This window comes from Amphiprion ocellaris, chromosome 21 (assembly GCF_022539595.1).
Source record: "Amphiprion ocellaris isolate individual 3 ecotype Okinawa chromosome 21, ASM2253959v1, whole genome shotgun sequence".
NCBI classification, from domain to species: domain Eukaryota; kingdom Metazoa; phylum Chordata; class Actinopteri; family Pomacentridae; genus Amphiprion; species Amphiprion ocellaris.
This window is the reverse complement of record NC_072786.1, coordinates 4,776,440-4,794,812: the sequence shown is the minus strand read 5'-3', so window position 1 is coordinate 4,794,812 and position 18,373 is coordinate 4,776,440. Positions and strand designations below refer to the sequence as shown.

The window sequence follows — 18,373 nt, the reverse complement described above, 5'->3', positions numbered from 1 at the left end:
ACTACAACATGCTCGTAATACAGTGATACTTTAGTGTTAATTAACCACTGCTGTCATATACAACAATATACTAGACACACCAAACCTGCATTTTGCTAATACTCCTTTACAAGTAATGTTTAATTGCAATGGAGTATTTTTGTATTGCTGCATAAAACAATTCTTCCATCACTAACTTACAGCCTGACAGAAGTCTCAATGAATAAACCAGGAGATTTTTTTTCACTCTTATATTTATTCAACATAGTTGAAAGACAGTGTTTTTAAACTGTGTGACACGTTCACCAAAAGCAATTTGTATATGATCCTGCAGCACAGTCTTGGTTTTAGAACATGTTTCTCAATTTTGGTGCATGTGATATCAGTTACAGTTCATATGGACTAAGCCATTTACTCAAAATAAAATGTAGAAAAAAAAAATAACACTAAAAAACCTGGCTCATGTTGGAAGAGATCAGGAATAGGTCTCAATAGATACAGTATAACTGGAAGCTAACTACCATGTCTGTGCAGAGGGGCTGTATAAGGGTTATTTCATAATATCAGTTGGCTTGTCAATTAATCTATCAACTAAAAATGAATCAACAACTGTCAAAGAAAACTCTCCCAGACTCTCTACTTCAGCTGTGAATTACTGCATCTGACTCAGACAGATGGCCCCTCTCTTTTAACAACAACATCAAACTCTTCCTTCTCCTCCATGTCACCTTCACCCCATAATCCATCTCTGGAGTATCAGCCACTAAAATATCAGGAGGCCGATCACATGGCAGTGTGCACGGCTGAGCCAGTAGAAAATGTGCAGAGGGGGACGAGGGACAACTGCTAACTCCCTGTCTTACTGTTGGAGTGTCCACGTCAGGTGGTGGACCGATACTGCTGACATCAGTGGCGCTAAATTCATTGGAGGTGGGTGTTGAAGCACGGCCTGCTGGAAGTCTGCATCTCTCTGACACTTGAATAGATGGTGTTTCAGGTTGATCCAAACATCTGCTGAGGGACGCAGCACCTTCAGAAAATGTCTCAGCTTTCTTTTTCCTGATTGAGGCCAACTGTCTCTTCGGTGTGTCAGAGTGCCGTGAAGCTGTCCTTTTGTTCGGGCATGATTGCTGCGGTTCATTCCCCACATTAGACACAGAAATACACTCTGTAGCTTTCTTTGTCCTTGTAGTCTTTGGTTGATGGTCTCTTGACCCTGTATGAAACGACAATGAGGGGTATCTGCACACACTCGTTTTCCTGGACAGTGGACTACAACTGTCAATGATGCTCCTGGCAGACTGGCATTTTCTCCTCCTTCGTTTCACCGGAGGTGCAGCTGTAACAGAACTGTCGAACTCTGGTCTAACCTGAAAGAATAAAAGTACAGAAATCAATCAGCGTGATAATACCAAAGCTATAAACTACTATGTGGCAATATTAGAAAGGAAGGTCAGGTGTCTCTGCAGATTCTTAGAACCAAATCAGATTTAGTGGCTATGATGCTGAATGTTTTCAACCACAGACTTACTGAGAAAAGTTCAGAATAAATAAACAACCCACCCAGGAATTAAGAGATGATGTGTTTTGTGCTTTTGTCCCTGTGAAAAACTCTCTGGGGTTGAGTGCTGCTCGGACTTCAGGCGCATTTTGGAGTCTGGCTCCACACACAGGCCGCTCCAGGAATAGCAAGGGAGGCTTGTCTGACTTTGTTGCTTTGCGGGGCATTAATAGAAGTCATTCCTGAACACCTAGAGGAATAAAAACATCACTAAATAATCAAAATCGGCTTGCTACAAATATTCGACTGGTTTACAGTTTAGATGTCCACACCTCGTTGTATTCCTTTGAATGTTTTCATTCGCAGCTACACGCTTTGCATTTTTCTTACCTTTATGCGGCTCTTGGCGTAGGACATAGCTATCGTTTCAGGCAGTTAAAACAACTATTAAAAGTTACCTATACAGTTCACATTGCCTACTCTTGACTGTTGTGTTTCCGTCCTCTTGCTACTTGTTATTTCCCGGTTTTCACTGTTGTCTTCTCTGATTGGTTCCGTCGAGGTCTGTTTCTCTCGCTCCTATTGGTGCATTTTTACACCACGTGATCAAAGTGACAGGGGCAGGACCCACAGCGCCAAAATTCAAAAACGTTACTGAGCAGACGAGACGGGCATGTAAATAACATCAAATAAAAGGGTGTTGTTGATATTGAGGATTTAGGCTAAAATATGAATCAAATGTTTCAACTTCTAGTCGGAGTCCAGCCGAGCGGAATCGCCTGAAACATCGCAGTGACATGAAGGTTGGGCGTTATTTGGCTTTGCTATTCCTTGTAATAGCATAGTTAGCCACGTAGCTAACCTAGCCTCCTACCACTTGTAGCCGCTGAGGCTAACGTTAGCAGAGGGAAAGCTAGCTTGGTGCGCCAGGTGCAGCAGCTAAAGTGTCTTTTGTTCACGTGTAACGAGACAAACCAGAAGGCGAATGCGGTGGCATATGAAATAGCTTTATTTCGAAGCTTAAAACATGTCACTGGTGTCAAAAAAGTGTCTTCCTGAATGAAAATGGCATCTTCATGTATTATTCATATTATATAATGAAATATGTTCTAGACAGTGGCCTTTGTGGTGGATTATCAGTGCAAAATTTGATGAATGTCCTATCTATTTTATTATATTTTGATAAACTAAGTATACCTTTGTGTGCCAGTTAGTCAGCGGCAAACAAATAAAAAAAACAAAACAAAACGTCGTCAACTGCAGACATGTAAGCAGCTAACGACTGTTGTTCTAGAAGTGACAAGTCGCCAGGAAACATCTCTAACTGATATCTGTTAGTTAGCCTCCTAACTGGGCAGTTGTGGAGCTAAAATAACCGACATACGGACAACGAGGACCTGAATTTCATCTGGAGAACATTGTGTCCTTCTGTACAGTATGTTGTAACTAGTATTTGTCATGATTAGGTTTCTTCGTGACGGTCCAAAGTAATACGAGTTGAACGGTTAACTGTTGCTAGCTGGCTAAACGTTAATCTACCGGTAATTCTAGTTGGCACGGTTTGTTAGCATGACTCTAGGTAGTGTAGACTTTTTATCCCGGTGTGTAACAGGTGTTAAATCAATTTTTTGTTGTTCAGACTCTCATATTCGTGTTTTTGTGTCACTTTTGTATAGATTACCAGTGGATAACAAGAGGGCATTTCAATGATCTGACAATGAGACGGAGCCCAAGGAGACCCCTGATCCTCAAAAGAAGAAAACTCCCTTTTCAGCAAAATGATCTGCCAGCAGCTGAGTCACAAAACCAGTCTGGTCCGCCAGCATCCAAAGAGCCATCAAAGTCAGCCTCCAGTCAGTGCTTCCCTGATGGTATCCGCATTATGGATCACCCTTCCAAGTCTGACACTCAGGTGGTCGTCATTCCCAAAACAGCCGACCTTCAGAGTGTTATTGGAGCCCTCACTGCTAAGGGCAAAGAGTGCGGTGAACAGGGCCCGAACAAGTTTATTCTTCTGAGTGGGAATGGCAGCCGGGACAGTGGAGGTTTTTGTCAGCCTGCTGCTCAAGAGGAACATGCTTCTACACAAACTGCAGCGTTACAGACAGTGAAAGCAGAAACTATACTTGACTCCCTGGATGCCAAACCTCTCACCGGAATTAAACCATGTATGGAAATGGGATTTAAGTATAAGTTTGGAGTTACAATTTCTAAACATATGTAAATCAAGTCTTCCTTTGTGTACCCAATAATGTTTTTCACTTTCCTTTTCTAGTAAATAAGGATGGCGGGCCTTTAGATGACAGCCTCACCAATATTCAGTGGCTGGGCAAAATGAGCACATGCACCTTTGAAGCGGATCCTTCCAAACAGATGCCTCTCAAGGAAAACCAAAACCCACCTGCACAAACCTTTCAGGTCAGCTGCTTCTTGTTGTCATCTCCTAGTGATTTTTACTGATGATGTGCAAACAGAAACTTGTGTGAAGGAAATGCTGATCTGTGACATGTCCTAGCATGTTTCCTAAAGGGCAGCCTTTAACCCAGGGGTGTTAAACTCATTTTAGTTCAGGGACCACAGTCAGCCCAGTTTGATCTCAAGTGGGCCGGACCAGTCAAATCACAGCATAATAACCTCTAAATAACCACAACTCCAACATTTTTCCTTTGTTTTAGTGCAACAAAGCACATTCTGAAAATGTTCACATTTAAGGAATTATCTTTTTTCAAAACTTTATGAACAACCTGAAATTTCTTAAGGGAAAATAAATTCAATTTCAGCAATATTATGCCTCAGTTTATCATTTACACATTACAACTTCCAGATCACAGAGTATCTACAAAGATACAAAACATTTAGTCACAGGTATCTGGAACTGAACAATATAGTATTTTACTTTCTGATCATAACGATAAAAGTCAGACAACAAAAGACCAAAAACAAGACAAAATATTATAAAAATGAGGTGCCAAACGACAAAAAATTAGATAAACGACACGAAACAAAGCAAAAACGAGACAAAACATTAGAAAAAAAGATTACAAAGCGACAAAAAATGGACAAATGACAAAAACGAGAGAAAATATTACACAAATGACACAAACAAGACCAAAAATGACAAAAGCGAGAAACAAAAGAGACAAAAAGCACAAACAAGACAAGAAGGAAATGCAAAACGACAAAAACATGAGACAAATAACAAAAATCAGACCAAAAAAAAGACAAAACCAAGACAAAATATTACAAAAATAAGCCAGAACGACAAAACAACAATGAACAATCTAGTATTTTACTATAATATCAAAACAACTTGTCATGGCCTAGACATTATTTTTAAACTCATCATTTTACAAATTTAGAATTTGCAGTTTGTGTCTTCTCTGTAATTTTTACACTTTGCAGGGTCGTCCCACGGGCCAGATTGGACCCTCTGGTGGGCTGGTTTTGGCCCCCTGGCCACATGTTTGACACCCCTGCTTTAACCAGTCTGTCTCACTAAAAGGACACCCCACTATGATGTTCAGTGACTTTCATAGTATTTAGATAGTATTTGAAATGAATTGATGAATTAAAGGTAAAAATCTATGCTTTGTGTGTTTTGAATTTGAAAATAGTTGCAGGTGCAGATTTTTTATCACGTTTTCTGACAGTGAATAAAGTAGGAGTGACATCTCAAATGTTTTTTGGTTACAGGCACACAATACACATATCGATGCAGAAGCTGTTCAGCAAGCCATGGCAGAGAGGCCACCATACTCCTACATGGCCATGATTCAGTTCGCTATCAACAGTAGGAAGAGCAGGAGGATGACACTGAAAGAGATTTACATGTGGATTGAGGAGCATTTCCCTTACTACAGAGATGTGGCCAAACCAGGATGGAAGGTACTTGAGAGCTGATAAAAGTGTGTTTAGGGGAACATCTATTGCAGTAGATGACAGATTAAACACATTAAATATGTTCTGACCGCAGAATTCCATCCGCCATAACCTGTCATTGCATAAGATGTTCATTCGTGAGACGTCACCTGATGGTAAAGTTTCTTTCTGGACTATCCGGCCTGAGGCCAATCGATGCCTCACCCTTGATCAGGTGTACAAGGTGAGCACATTCACTCTTTTCACATCCTTGCATCTCTATGAAGAAGACTCATATTTAAAAATAAAATGACTAAAAATTCATAGTTTTCTTTTTTGTATTGTAGCTGTTGTTTTGTTTTTTGGGCTTTTTCTACTCCAAAGAGAAAAACTTGAAAGACTGTTGCTTTTATAAATATTACCGTTGTGACCATGTTCCTCTACATTTGTAGTGCTCTTACCATGTCCTTGTTTTTCATTCGCAGTTTTGCAAATGTGATGTCACATGCAGTTCTTTGAGATTCTTTTGTTTCCCCCTCTCAATCTCTCTCTGTAGCCTGGTTGTAACCCAATGACAGCTCCTGTTTCCGTGCCAGTGGTTTTATTTCCCCACCAAGTAAGGTTGATTCACCCTTTTTTTTCCAGTTCTTTAGGAAGCGTCTTCACTTCGCAGTCAGGCAGGAGGAAGATGAAAAAGGGACAGAAAGAGATCAAATTTATTACTTTCCCTTACCCATTTGTCATCAGACTCTTTTGGACCAGCTGCAGCTGGAAGCCTAAGGTGTAGGCATGTGTTTTTATAACAGGAGGAGATGATAAGAGCAGCAGAGAGGCAGCAAGGCAAAAGTCACAATGAAAGACTAATGTGTTTCGAGACATGCATTGTCTAATGATTGTTATGTGCACTCATAAAATATCTGTAGAGACAGTCATTAAAGGTAAATGCTGGACAGTTTGCAGGTTGCTGCTAAATTGTTGTCCGGAATGAGAGAGCAGCAAGGCTACTAATACTATGCTTTGACTGTATAAAGTGATGTCACTTCTTATTTTCCATGGCAACAAAAGAGGATGATTCCGGATGCAAAGAAAACACCAACTGGCTCTGGTATGTTAGGACTTTTGTTGGCAAATGGACAGAAATGTTGCCGTTTATTCAGATGCCCTAGTCTGAGTGGCTGTCTCTTCTGTGTTCAGAGAGAAAGATGAAACCTCTTCTCCCTCGAACCGATTCCTACTTCGTTCCCATCCAGCTTCCCGTTACCTCGTCTGTCTATCTGCCGTCCTCATCTATACCTTTTCCACTGACCGGCTCCAAGCAAAAACGGAACACTTCACGAGAAACCAAGAGAGTCCGCATAGCTCCAAAGGTAAAGACACATAGATCTTCATAGCAGAATGAATGGAATAACTGTGATGTTTTCCAGTTTGCTTGGCAACAGACTGAGTCATTTCATTACTTACCACCTTTTAAAAACAGCTTTTCAGAGAAAATGTTTATTAGTTCTGGCTTGATTTTTGCCAATATTACATGTAGAGATGTGAGTATGAGTGCCGCAGATGCTGGTAAATATTTAACCCTGTGGAAACCCACTGTTGTAGAAAAAAATTGCAAAAATAATATATATGGATATAATTTTTGCTATTTTTTTTAGCATAATGTATTTATACAAATGCAAAATATATAATGAATATAATTTTTTTTACTCTTTTTTTCTAGTTTTATTTTATTTTATATATTTAAATATATAATTTTTGCTATTTTTTGCTCACTTTTTTCTATATTTGGGTTTATTTATATATATATGTATATATATGTGTATATATATATATTTTTTTTTTTTTCTAGTTTATTTTCCTAGATTTATCTTATAATATATGCTTATTTATGTAATTTTGGGGTTTTTTGCTCACTCTTTTCTATATTTGGGTTTATATGTATATGTTTTGGTTTTTTTTGCTCATTTTTTAAAAATATTTGTACGTAATTCTATATTTGGGTCTTACAGCAAGCGTTAAAGTATGTTTTCATGTCTGACAGGTGACTCAAAGTGACGCCCAAGCTTTGGTAATGTCTCCTCTGAAGAACCTTAAGGTGGAAGTTAAGGAGGAGCAGATGTGTGTTCCAATCAAATGTGAGACTCCCAAATCCACTCCAAAGAGACAAGCCAGCTGCTCACGGCGCAAACAATGCCTGGTTCGTTCTCTGCACGAGGAGCCCATCCTCTGCCCTGATAATACCTTCTTTGACTCTGGCCTAGCCTCTGATGTTTCAACATTCCAGGACATCTATACTGAGCTGGATGAGCACCACTACAGGCAGGATAGCCCCGACCGGGAGTTCTCCTTCAAGACCCCCATAAAAAGTAGCAGCCACATATCATCCTCCACCCCCAGCAAGCCCCCTTCTAATGTACTTGAGCCCTGGAAGGTGACCCCAGTGGGCAAAGGGAGCCAAAGTGTTCTTGACTTCAGCCCTATTCGCACACCAGGTGGTCCCGCTGTCACCCCTAGACACGACTACACCACCTTCAGCTTCAACAGCACTCCTTTTAAAGACTGGCCTCTGTTCAGTTCCCCCAGAGAGCTGCTAACATCCGCTCCCTCCAGAGCAACAGGACCGACCGAGTCACCCATCGGAGGCCGCCCGAGTAGCTGCTCCGGGGAGCTGCTGCAGGCGGGAGGCAGCACAGCGGCTAACCATTCGCTCACAGAGGGCCTCGTGCTGGACACCATGAACGACAGCTTGAGCAAGATATTGGTGGACATTAGCTTCTCTGCTCTGGATGACGAAGACTTCGGCATGGCCAACATCAGCTGGTCCGAGTTCATCCCTCAGTTCAAGTAGCCCGAGGACCAAAACACATTACATTTTTTCACATGGCATCTGGTTATTTTTTAAAAAAAGAAACACTATTCTAGAGAAACTGCACACTGAAATAGCAAAGCAGATATAAATGAAGGCAGCAAATGTCTTTCACTGTCCAACTATCCAAAAATCCATGCTTTATAGTCAGTATTTTGATATTCTGTACATCTAGTAGAGCTCCAAAAACTTGTATCTATGAATATACTAAAGAGCTCTGTCATTTAAATGTATTTGAATTTACAAATTTCAGTATTAACATATATTGGATGCACTATTCTGCTCAGCTGAAGTCATTTATTTGGACTTTTTAAAAATTTTGGGCCTGAAACAAGGCTCAGTGAAGCAACAAAATAGCCGACCTCTTTTGGATTCACATCAAGACTATTTTGGCTTGCTTTCTTTTGCATCTGCTTTGCTCTTCTTTGGATGTTTCTGCCTGCCATGTGGAATGAATTTATGAATCTCTGACAGGGACATTTCCATTTTAGTCACATTAACAAGCTGCTCACTTGTTGGATGTCTCTCTCCATCTCTGGCTTACTGTTTTTCGTTGTTTTTGTTAGTGAAATTAACTGCCTTAATGTCACTTCTGTTTCTACTTCTACAATTCTTCACATTCCTCACAATTCTTTCAGTTTTATCACTTATCCGGCGTGTCGTGTCTGTCTCGAAGGAATTGCATGAGAAGTTAAAAATGTCTAAGTGTATATGTATGTTGATTTGCACATTTTAATATATAATTTAGCTTTTACATCTGTAAATGGGAAATTTGTATTATCTGATCAACTAGCGAGATATTTCTGTTCCATTTGGATCAGCTGGCCACGTGAAAGCGCCTTAGATTTATAGATTGTGACGCAGGATTATTAGTAATGAGAAATTTTCAAGTATTACAAGTAGCACTAACAGCAATAGGATTGTGTCTGTATGTTAACTGTAGAACTGTCTTCATCACTTGACTTTCGAAAGTGTCAGTAATTGTGCCAGTATCAACTCTGGATCACTGTGTACCCCGCAGAGGGACATTTTGTATGCCGTGACAATTACATTTTACATTTTTGGGAGCAAAATAGTGACTATTTTGTGTCTTTCTAACACAGATTGTAATTGTTTTCAATAAGGATGCTTGATGCCCTTTTTGTCTTGAAGCACAAACAGGATAATAGGGGGACATTAAGTTCTCATCACTATTTCTGGAGAACAGAATAGAGTCTTTAACTGTTTCTGAAGATGCCACATAATAATGTATTGCTTTAATAAGTGTGTCAGGTTAGTTCACCTGTAATTACATACATTGCAATAAGTTAATCTGTCGAGGATTGATGCATTGTGGTTTCTAGCAGTTTTCAAAGCATATGCTTCATTCTGTTTCCTTAAACTTGGTGTTTCTCCAGTAATAATAAGTGAGGGCTTTTATTCAGTCATGTTTTTGACCATTAGCACGTTTCGATCAGTCACAGTGTAAATGGAAAAGGTGCAATTTTTACAGCCTGATGTGCTCAAGTACAAGTGATGTTGAAACCGCTGTACAGTATGTTTCATCTGGAAAAACTACACAGCAATACTGCTTATTTCTATTTATATTTGAATAAAAGTTGAAACTGTTCATACATGGTCTCTGTCATTCTAAAAGCACTTTATCAGTTTATACAGAAGTTTTTACAGAAAAACATGACTATCAATAGCAGAGCTTTGAAAGTTTAACAAGTATATTTTTACGCCAGTGGCCGTTAAAGCTGGAAAAATTTCCACGATGAGTGACATTTCACAGTTTTAAGATCAGATTTTTCAAATTAAAGTCCTACAAGCAGATACTCTTGTTTCCAGCATAGTTTCACTTGTTTCAAGTATTTTCTCTACACAGGATCTTTAAAGTATTTTAGTACAAAATGACTACTTCAAACACATTGGTTCATACTGCAAAGATACGTTTTCTAGCATTTGTCAAAGTGGTATCCATGAAGTCTGTCGGTAGAAAGCAGGCTGTCTTTGGGTCTTCAGTATGTCTGGACTTCTTGTTGAACCACTTCTAGAAGAATCTGCAGCTGCTTGCTGCAGTAGTCTGGAGATATCAGAGAGAGGCAGGATTATGCAAGAGAATTTCTAACTTTCTAAAGCTTGCACCAGTAAACTGAACTAATCGTGAGCATATGATCTCCCACTTTATGTTTGCCTTATATTTCCTGGGGGTTTCGTTGTTTTTTGAAGCATTTCTGAGCAGATTTGTGCTTGTGTTTTCTGACTTTGGGTTTGATCTTTAACTGAAAAATGTAAAGCAACTGTAAATCCTAAACAATGGGGTCTTTGGAACTATTTCTGCTGGGAGTACATTTGCTTTTCAGTCCTTCCTGCTCTACAAAAGCACCTGACTTCTCAATTTCACTCATTCAGTTCCTTGTTAACATGAGAGCTTTTTGTTACAGAATCAACAAGCTTATTAGACCAAAGTCACTTCACCTATTCTCTATCATTCAGATTCAAAGAGCAACTTTCAATACTGTAGCTACATACACTTCCCTCCAAAAGTGTTGGAACAATGATTAACAATATTTTTGCTGTAGACTGAAAACACTTGACATCAAACTGAATATGAGGCAAGAGATCAAAATTTCAGCTTTTATTTCCAGGTATTTACATCTAGATCTGATACACAATTTAGAAGATAGCATTATTTGCAACGGAACACCAACTTAATATTTAGTTGCAATAACTGAATCAAGCCTGTGACCCATTGACATCACCAAACCTTTGTATTCTTCTGTTGTGATGCTTTTCCAGGCTTTCACTGCAGCCTCTTTCAGTTGTTGTTTGTTTTGGGGGGGTTACTCCCTTCAGTCTTCTCTTGAGCAGGTAAAATGCAGCTCTCTATTGTTTAAGTCTGGAGATTAACTTGGCCCATCTAAAACCTTCCACTTCTGGCCCCGATGAGCTCCTTTGTTGTTGAAACTAAACGTTGACATTGAATGCTATTTATTTTTTGACTAATCAGTGTAATAGGACACACCAAGGTAACAAAACACACCTGTCAGTCACATGTTCCAATACTTTTGGTCACATGAAAAATGGGTGGGTTCAAACAAAAGGTGCTATCTTCAAAGTTGTGTATCAGATCCAGATTTAAACACCTGAAAATATAGCAGAAATAAAGGAATTGGCCTCACTGTTCCAATACTTTGGGAGGGGAATGTATTCACCTTCCATAATGAATACATTCAATGACTGGTTGATTTACTTTAGTGCCAAATCGCAATGAAAAGTTGGCAGTTCTGGTAATGACTTACTGAAGATGCGTCTCCATCTATGAGGCAAGCGAAAACGATTGACCGTCACATAATAAACCGGGACCCCAGTCAGTGTGAGAGCACAGCTTATCCCAGTGCTCCAGGGGTCTGAATAAAGAGACAGGCCCACGATGAAGAAGCAAACCAAGGTGAAGGTGATCGCGATGACCCAAGACACCTTTAGGTTGTGAAGCAGAACAGATGAACGAGAAGTTGGTCAGTTTTGTCGGAATAAAGTAAAGATAAATGTTTGAAGTTCAGCACAGTATGCTCACTTTGAAAGGTCTCGGGTGAAGAGGGAAACGATATCGATGGATGAGCATCCCAAGGGTCGCCAAGGCGATGAAGAACCAGCGAGGAAAAGAGGCAAAGTTGATGAGCTGGTATATTTCTCCTGTCATTAACATCAACACCACGAATGGGTACTGGAGACACACAGGCAATACAGCTAGAATCATCTATCAACAATCAGTCTGTTACATCTAATGATAATAGTACAGAGTAAAGCACACATTATTTGTACAATTTTAAGCCTTAGGTCTTACGCTCTTATGCCACCACAACAACTGATTGACATTTAGAACAATTTTCTAAAAGCAATATTTCTTTCCACATAGGAAATAGCATAGAGACAGATAATTATTATATGGAAATGGAATCATTAAATGAGTTTGATGCACTCTCTGAATATGTATATTTTGATAAATTCCCATCAGCCTGTACATTTTGATCATTTTAACACTAAAAACATTTAAGATATGCAAGGATAGGATTTTTTTAAAAAGTATTCCATATACTTTGCAAGTTTCCCCCTTTATTACTTTTTAATTTTGAATCATGGTCAATTTTACTTGTTTTTTTTTTTTTTTTTTTTGTCTGTTTGTTTTTCTGGACAAGAATTGACCAAAAAAAAGATTCTTTCATGTCCAGATGAAGACAGTTTGTTAAAAAGTAAGGTAAAGTAACAGTTGCAGTATGTACAGTCTCTCCAATCTCAGCTGCTGAAGGTTTTGGGGAATCATGAGTGTCTTGGTGGCCTCCCTCACTAGTCTCTTTCTTGCACAGTTGCTCAGTCTTTGAGGACAGCCTGCTCTATGCAGATTTACATGACAGATTTAACTGTACTCCAGGAGACATTTAGTAACTTGGAAATTTTCTTGATTTATCCCCTGACTTCTGCTTTTTCAAAATCGGCTCACATAGTTTTATGCCATACTTGTACATATCCATATGTATGTTCATCATGTCCTATCTTATCTTATCTTATCTTATCTTATCTTATCTTATCTTATCTTATCTTATCTTATCTTATCTTATCTTATCTTATCTTATCTTATCTTATCTTATCTTATCTTATCTTATCTTATCTTATCTTATCTTATCTTATCTTATCTTATCTTATCTTATCTTATCCCAGAATTTCTGTCTGACTAGACATCATATCTGTGGAGGTGTAAAACTCTCTTGTGTCACCCAGTATAATTGTGACATGGATAAACTTAACACTCTTAAAACAATTGCATTGCATTTTAGTTGAGGGTTAGGGTTAGGAAATGTGCTATTTAAATTTATCTTATACCTCCTATTTAACATATTCTTGGTTGCAACTAAATGGACCTTGAACACCTTGTCTTAAATTCTTATTTTAAAAGATTTTTTCCCTTTTTGGGCTTTATTGACAGGAGATCAGTGAAAGAGAGACAGGAAAGTAGGGAGAAGAAGAGGAAAGGACCAGCAGCAAAGGGCCATGGACTGGATTCGAACTATGGCCCCTGTTTATCACCCAGTCAACATGTTGCGCTACCAGGGCACCCACCTTGCTGTAAATTCTTCAGAGTGCTTCCTATTTTTTCGCTTAGATCTCTGGCTTCTAATGTGTGGCAAGCACTTTACCAGAAACAGCACTGCAGGTAAAGGTGTGTGTCTCCGGATATGAATCATGGAAAAGATCGGCGGCCAGTGGCCATCCCTGGCTCCCACAAACAGCATCCTGGGCACCGCAAAGAAGCCCCCATTAAGAGCGCCCAGGCAAGACAAGGCCACCAGAATAGGGATCACAGAAGCCATTCCCTGGAGAGTACGGTTGGCAAACGTCTGCAAAGACACAGACACCACATCAGACCAGCGCTGTGCTGTCGCAGTCCTTCTGATTTTTTCCTTTTGAATGCAGTATGGAGTGTAATGTCACTGACGACAGCCACAGCATCAGACAGCAGCAGCTCAGCGGGTGTCATCATGGTGTAGTAGGCCACATTAACAAGCACATAAAAGACTGTCACTGTCACCATGGAGCAGATTATTGCCAGCGGGATGTTTCTGACAAGACAGGATACACACAGAGAGATATAAAAGCATTTTGACGGCAGCTTGGTTTTCAAAATCTATTGACTTTGGAGCGGATGTTAGGCGCAAAATACCTATTTGGGTTTATGACCTCTTCTGTGACAAAGTTCAGATAAAACCTAAAGGAAAAAGGAAAAGCCCGGAGACAGGCGTACGGTTCTGATTGTTGAGTGTTTTATTAATCGTTGTATACTGACATCTTGTCTGACTGTAATTTCTTCTTGTTGTTTGAAGCATTTTTGGTAAAGTACTGTTCACATCTGTGTGAAACAAGTGTGTGCTACACCGGGCTTGCTTACCATCCTCCGTAGGCATACAGGCCATTAAAGAAGGCCAATGGCAACCTGTCCAGTGTAAGTAAGTCAACCTCGAAGCCATTCTGGAAATTTTCTGTCTTTCCTGCAAAAAATACAAAAAGAGAGAGAAGCTGAGCTGAATGCAGTTTCTTTGGCAGTCACATCTTCAGTTTGGCAGTCACATTTTCCCACCTTTTCCCAGGGCAACACAACCGGGGATGATGATCAGGACCAGAGCAAACATCTTAATGAAAGTCAAAGTGACCTGAGTGCGAGAGGCCATGCTCACACTCCAGCAGTTCACGGCCACGACAAACGCTACAAGAAGACAAACAACTGCTCAAAGAAATATTCACTGCTCTGCATCTTGTTTAACATGTAGAGTAGATTTGCATATATAAAAAAAAAAGGGATAAAAACCACTTACTCAATCCGAGGAAACTAACGAGTCTGATTAGCGCCATGGGAGCAGGACAAGGTGCAAAGAATGGCTCCACCACATAACGACCAAAAGCCAGGGACACATAAGAAGATACAGCTGGTCTGGAGACAAATAAAGTACATTTGTTAGGAGTTTTTACATCTCTAGAATCCCCCACGGATATTTCTGAGTGTACCTGATGAATAAGAATTCAACCCAGAGTCGCAGGAAAGCAGGTAGGGGCCCCAGTGTCTCCAGCAGATAAGTGTAGTGACCTCCTGATTTTGTAAAACTGGTGCCCAGTTCAGCATAGCACAGAGCCCCTAAAACAAGAACACAACAAATCAAAAGCATCTATAAACACTCTATATGATGGATTGACCAGACTACAATTTTTTTCATATATATATATACGCCATGCTTGCACAATTATTTGATTAATTCTTCTACATGTATTGCATGACATTGCAAGATATTGTCCAAACACTTTGAATTGTTTTCCTGGTTCTTGATTCTTGATATGTTTCATTCTATGGCTTTTCCATATCAATATTCTTATTCAGAGACAGGGTTTAGGTCAAATCATGTATGACCAAATTACAAGAGTAAATCAAAAACTGTGCCTGATTTAAATTTTGCTGCCATCCCTGTCAAAGTAGTCTCCTTGTGCAGCGATCCACTGCTCCCAGTGCTCCTGCAACGTTTGTAGCACTGCCTGGAAAGTACTGTTATGTAAACATCAAGCACCATCTGCCAAGTTCACTGAATCTCCTTCAGTTGAACTTGAACATTCTCAAGTTGAAGTTCTGAACTCATCTCACTGATGCCCACTTGGATGACTGCATCAGGGTGAACCTCTCAGGATACGCACCAAATTACAAGGCCCTGGACAAAAACAGCAGCTCTTCCACTGCAAAAACATAATTTCTTCTAATAATGGTTGCTGCAGACCCTCCTCATATTACCCATGTACATTACTATGATTAGCAATATAAAGGTTTGCTCATCCTGGCTGCTGACCGGCACAGAAAGTCCTATTTTGTCCTATAATGCTGTCTCTCTGTTGATCGCACCATATCACATAACATCCTAACTCAATTACTGCTCGCACTCATTGGATGTGATGTGTTCCATGCATGTATCAACAGCATCAGGTTCAGGAGCAGGACTACACCTCAATCACTCCCCTTCCTGTCATATGTCTATACATACTACTCTGGCCTTCCCACCTGTTCATTCTCGCATCTTGTGTCCCACCCACCCTCCCTATACTTCTGCCTCCGTTTTCTGTCTTCTCCTTTTCCTAGGAGGTCCGCCGGCCTGGGAGCCGCTGCTCATCTCCGACTAAGCTACTCCCCCCACACTGCATCAGCTCATCCCAGTCATCCTTTGCATCCAATGAACAATCAAGCTTCAAATCAATGGTGTGGTCCGTGCTCGTGAACATACATAATATACATTGCATCTCATGCATGTATGCAGTGCATTAATGCATGAATAATTTAAGTCTTAAAAAAAAACAAAGCAAAGAAGCAGACAGTGTTTCATCATGACAGCAGTGAATTATAAAACTTACCAAACAAGGAGAGGACGCCACACAGCGCCCACACCAGCAGAGACAGCCCCACGCTGCCACTGTTCATCAAGACTCCCTTGGGTGCGATGAAGATCCCACTGCCCACCACCGTCCCGATGATGAAGGACACAGCAGGCACCAACCCAATCTTCCTCTGAAGTCGCACCACCTCCCCATCTGCCTTCTCCTTCTTGCTATCCTCTTTGCTTATCATTGCCGACTCCGTTTCTCTGTAGCGGCAGGTGACAGAGTGAATGAGCCTGAAGCTGTGGAAGGAAGAAACAACTCCGGTCACAAATGGGCCCCTCTCCCCCTCATCCTGCATGTTTTTCTTCCCTCATTGGCTCCTACTTTACCCACCCAGCCTGAGCAGGGAACAAAGCCAGCAGTCTTCCGATTCTTAGTCGGTAATTACAGCAGTTTAAAGGCTCGACACTTTCCCACATTGTGCTTGTTGTAAGAGTGCATGTGCTCTCATATGTGTGTGTACAGCTTGACAGAGGCCCTTTGGGGTCAGGGGGAAAAAAGTCGGGTTGTTGTAGAAGCAGCTGCACTGACAGTAGGGGGGCGGCTTTCATCAAGGTTCACACAGTCCGGCATTTTCATCTTGTCCCCATCTGAAACTGTCCTTTACAGAGGGCAAGTGTTTTGATATCAGATTAATTTATTTCTTTCTCAGTTTTCACATACATGTGGTTTCGACTACAGTTCAGTAATTTATGCAATTGTTCTGCCAAGATCAAGCAGGCCTCAGAACAGCTCAGTTTGAGAGACAACAGAAAAACAAAACAACCCAAAAAAATGACGGAGGCCACTGTGCTGCCTCATTTTCCATAACTTTCACTTGACTGACCACTGTATGGATGTCAGCTTCACTTTATCAGCAGGAGTGGAGCTTGTTAACATTCCTCCGCACACAGTGCATACCAAGACGTTCCTTCGGTCAACATTTCTGAAGTGTGAATGATTGCATCTGGAGTCAGAACTCAGTCTGAAGTTAGAAGATGAACACATTCGAAGCCAAAAGCAGATAGTCGATGGTGCTGTAAGATGCCAAGAAGTATTTTAGGCATTTGATGGAACTCGTGCATCCAAGGATCAGCATGATGTGTCACCTGATGTTTGTTATGGTGGAAATAGCAGAGAGATGTCAGAATGTGGGATGTTTGAGGGGGAAGTCCTGCTGTTAAATCCAATAAACATTTAACTCTCTACAAGACAAATTTTGCAAGTTTACATTCTTAGTTTTTCAGACAAATGCCTTATCTGCAAGTAGTTGCAATGAAAGATAATAAGTATGAAAATGATGTGAATCGTATGTTGTGGCCTTCACAATCATGAGGTATCAACCCAGTTAAATGTATATGGGAGATTTTAGAATCCACTGTCCAACACCATCATCAAAACACCCAATGAGGGAATATTTTTTGGAAAAATGGCGTCTATCAATCCAGTGAAGTTACAAACACTTGAGGAATCAATGCTGAAGTGCATTGAAGCCTTTTCTGGTGGCCCAAAACCAACCACCTGTCAGTATATGCACATCCTCTCACATGTTCAGCTTCTACATATTAGCTAACTCTTCATTATTATCTTTGTCTGAAAAACTAAGAATGTAAACTCGCAATCATTATTGCCACTTATCTGGCTTAGTTTTTCTGTACATATTTTGAGCATCTAGTTAGTTCTATCATTGTTTGGTGAGTGTAGTGCTTTACCACTGTCGGTGCTGCTTATGGGCCTTCATCATTCTGTATACATTTCTAGTGTTCAAGTAGCACTATCGTTGTTTGGTTAGCTTAGTCGCTTCTGTTCAGCAGAGCCTCCATAGCTCTAGTATATTCTCTACTACAGTATGTCTGTCACTTCTGTTTGTAATCTCCAGTTCCATATTTGTAGTTCTATTTTGTTGTATTATCCTTTCCGTAAATTCATTTAAACTACTCTGTTGTCTTTTCTCAATCTCTGCACCTGAGCCTCCTTGAGAACCGTAACATTTTTAGCAAGGTATTGAAGAAGATAAGTTATAGGCCAGAAAAGATACACAAGTTTAGTATCTCATGTTGTCAGTTCAGTTTTATTTATATAGCGCCAATGCACAATACATGATCTCAGGTCATACGTTGGAAGGTTAAGACCTTATATTATAGAGAGAAACCCAACAAATGTTGAGGTGCTCTTTGACAGTAGGAAGAAAAACTTCTCCTTTATAACGAAAGAACCTCTGGCAGAACCAGGTTCAAGAAGGGTGG

The 18,373-nt window shown here is 40.2% G+C and overlaps 3 protein-coding genes across 6 annotated transcripts; 1 reads left to right on the top strand and 2 right to left on the bottom strand.

Annotated features, from left to right (window-relative positions):
- Positions 1–215: 215 nt before the first annotated feature.
- On the bottom strand, positions 216–2,012 carry rhno1 (RAD9-HUS1-RAD1 interacting nuclear orphan 1). Its single transcript, XM_023264621.3, has 3 exons — positions 1,871–2,012; positions 1,543–1,730; positions 216–1,349 (listed from the first exon to the last, which is right to left on the bottom strand). Exons 2-3 carry the CDS (start codon positions 1,705–1,707, stop codon positions 621–623), a joined length of 894 nt encoding a protein of 297 aa, XP_023120389.1. The 5' UTR covers positions 1,708–1,730; positions 1,871–2,012; the 3' UTR covers positions 216–620.
- A 100-nt stretch (positions 2,013–2,112) lies between these two features.
- On the top strand, positions 2,113–9,810 carry foxm1 (forkhead box M1). 3 transcript variants are annotated; one of them, XM_023264604.3, is made up of 9 exons: positions 2,114–2,283; positions 3,157–3,648; positions 3,756–3,898; positions 5,174–5,365; positions 5,454–5,582; positions 5,895–5,954; positions 6,404–6,443; positions 6,533–6,705; positions 7,377–9,810. In XM_023264604.3, the coding sequence occupies exons 2-9, from the start codon at positions 3,198–3,200 to the stop codon at positions 8,181–8,183; spliced, it is 1,995 nt and encodes a 664-aa protein (XP_023120372.2). In that variant the 5' UTR covers positions 2,114–2,283; positions 3,157–3,197; the 3' UTR covers positions 8,184–9,810. The 3 variants fall into 3 exon arrangements, with proteins under 3 accessions (XP_023120374.2, XP_023120372.2, XP_023120373.2); XM_023264605.3 differs by lacking the exon at positions 2,114–2,283 and adding an exon at positions 2,777–2,915; XM_023264606.3 differs by lacking the exon at positions 5,895–5,954 and having other exon boundaries at positions 2,113–2,283.
- si:ch73-352p4.8 (cystine/glutamate transporter) lies at positions 9,767–16,598 on the bottom strand. 2 transcript variants are annotated; one of them, XM_055006801.1, is made up of 12 exons: positions 16,482–16,598; positions 16,122–16,387; positions 14,742–14,868; positions 14,552–14,667; positions 14,317–14,442; positions 14,128–14,227; positions 13,903–13,947; positions 13,678–13,801; positions 13,302–13,579; positions 11,761–11,879; positions 11,486–11,663; positions 9,767–10,266 (listed from the first exon to the last, which is right to left on the bottom strand). In XM_055006801.1, the coding sequence occupies exons 1-11, from the start codon at positions 16,565–16,567 to the stop codon at positions 11,503–11,505; spliced, it is 1,548 nt and encodes a 515-aa protein (XP_054862776.1). In that variant the 5' UTR covers positions 16,568–16,598; the 3' UTR covers positions 9,767–10,266; positions 11,486–11,502. The 2 variants fall into 2 exon arrangements, with proteins under 2 accessions (XP_054862776.1, XP_023120375.3); XM_023264607.3 differs by having other exon boundaries at positions 11,761–11,910; positions 13,379–13,579.
- Between the last annotated feature and the right edge of the window lie 1,775 nt (positions 16,599–18,373).

What these genes read in the sequence shown, in the direction of transcription:
- rhno1 (XM_023264621.3), bottom strand. Translation starts at nt 1,707, where the DNA reads ATGCCCCGCAAAGCAACAAAGTCAGACAAGCCTCCCTTGCTATTCCTG. An exon ending in CATCATCTCTTAATTCCTGG is followed by an intron (nt 1,350 to 1,542) that starts GTGGGTTGTTTA and finishes TTATTCTTTCAG; the next exon opens with GTTAGACCAGAGTTCGACAG.
- foxm1 (XM_023264604.3), top strand. Translation starts at nt 3,198, where the DNA reads ATGAGACGGAGCCCAAGGAGACCCCTGATCCTCAAAAGAAGAAAACTC. An exon ending in CACCTGCACAAACCTTTCAG is followed by an intron (nt 3,899 to 5,173) that starts GTCAGCTGCTTC and finishes TTTTGGTTACAG; the next exon opens with GCACACAATACACATATCGA. An exon ending in TGGCCAAACCAGGATGGAAG is followed by an intron (nt 5,366 to 5,453) that starts GTACTTGAGAGC and finishes TTCTGACCGCAG; the next exon opens with AATTCCATCCGCCATAACCT.
- si:ch73-352p4.8 (XM_023264607.3), bottom strand. Translation starts at nt 16,567, where the DNA reads ATGTGGGAAAGTGTCGAGCCTTTAAACTGCTGTAATTACCGACTAAGA. An exon ending in TGTCTGATGCTGTGGCTGTC is followed by an intron (nt 13,580 to 13,677) that starts GTCAGTGACATT and finishes GTGTCTTTGCAG; the next exon opens with ACGTTTGCCAACCGTACTCT. An exon ending in TAGATGGAGACGCATCTTCA is followed by an intron (nt 10,267 to 11,485) that starts GTAAGTCATTAC and finishes TGATATCTCCAG; the next exon opens with ACTACTGCAGCAAGCAGCTG.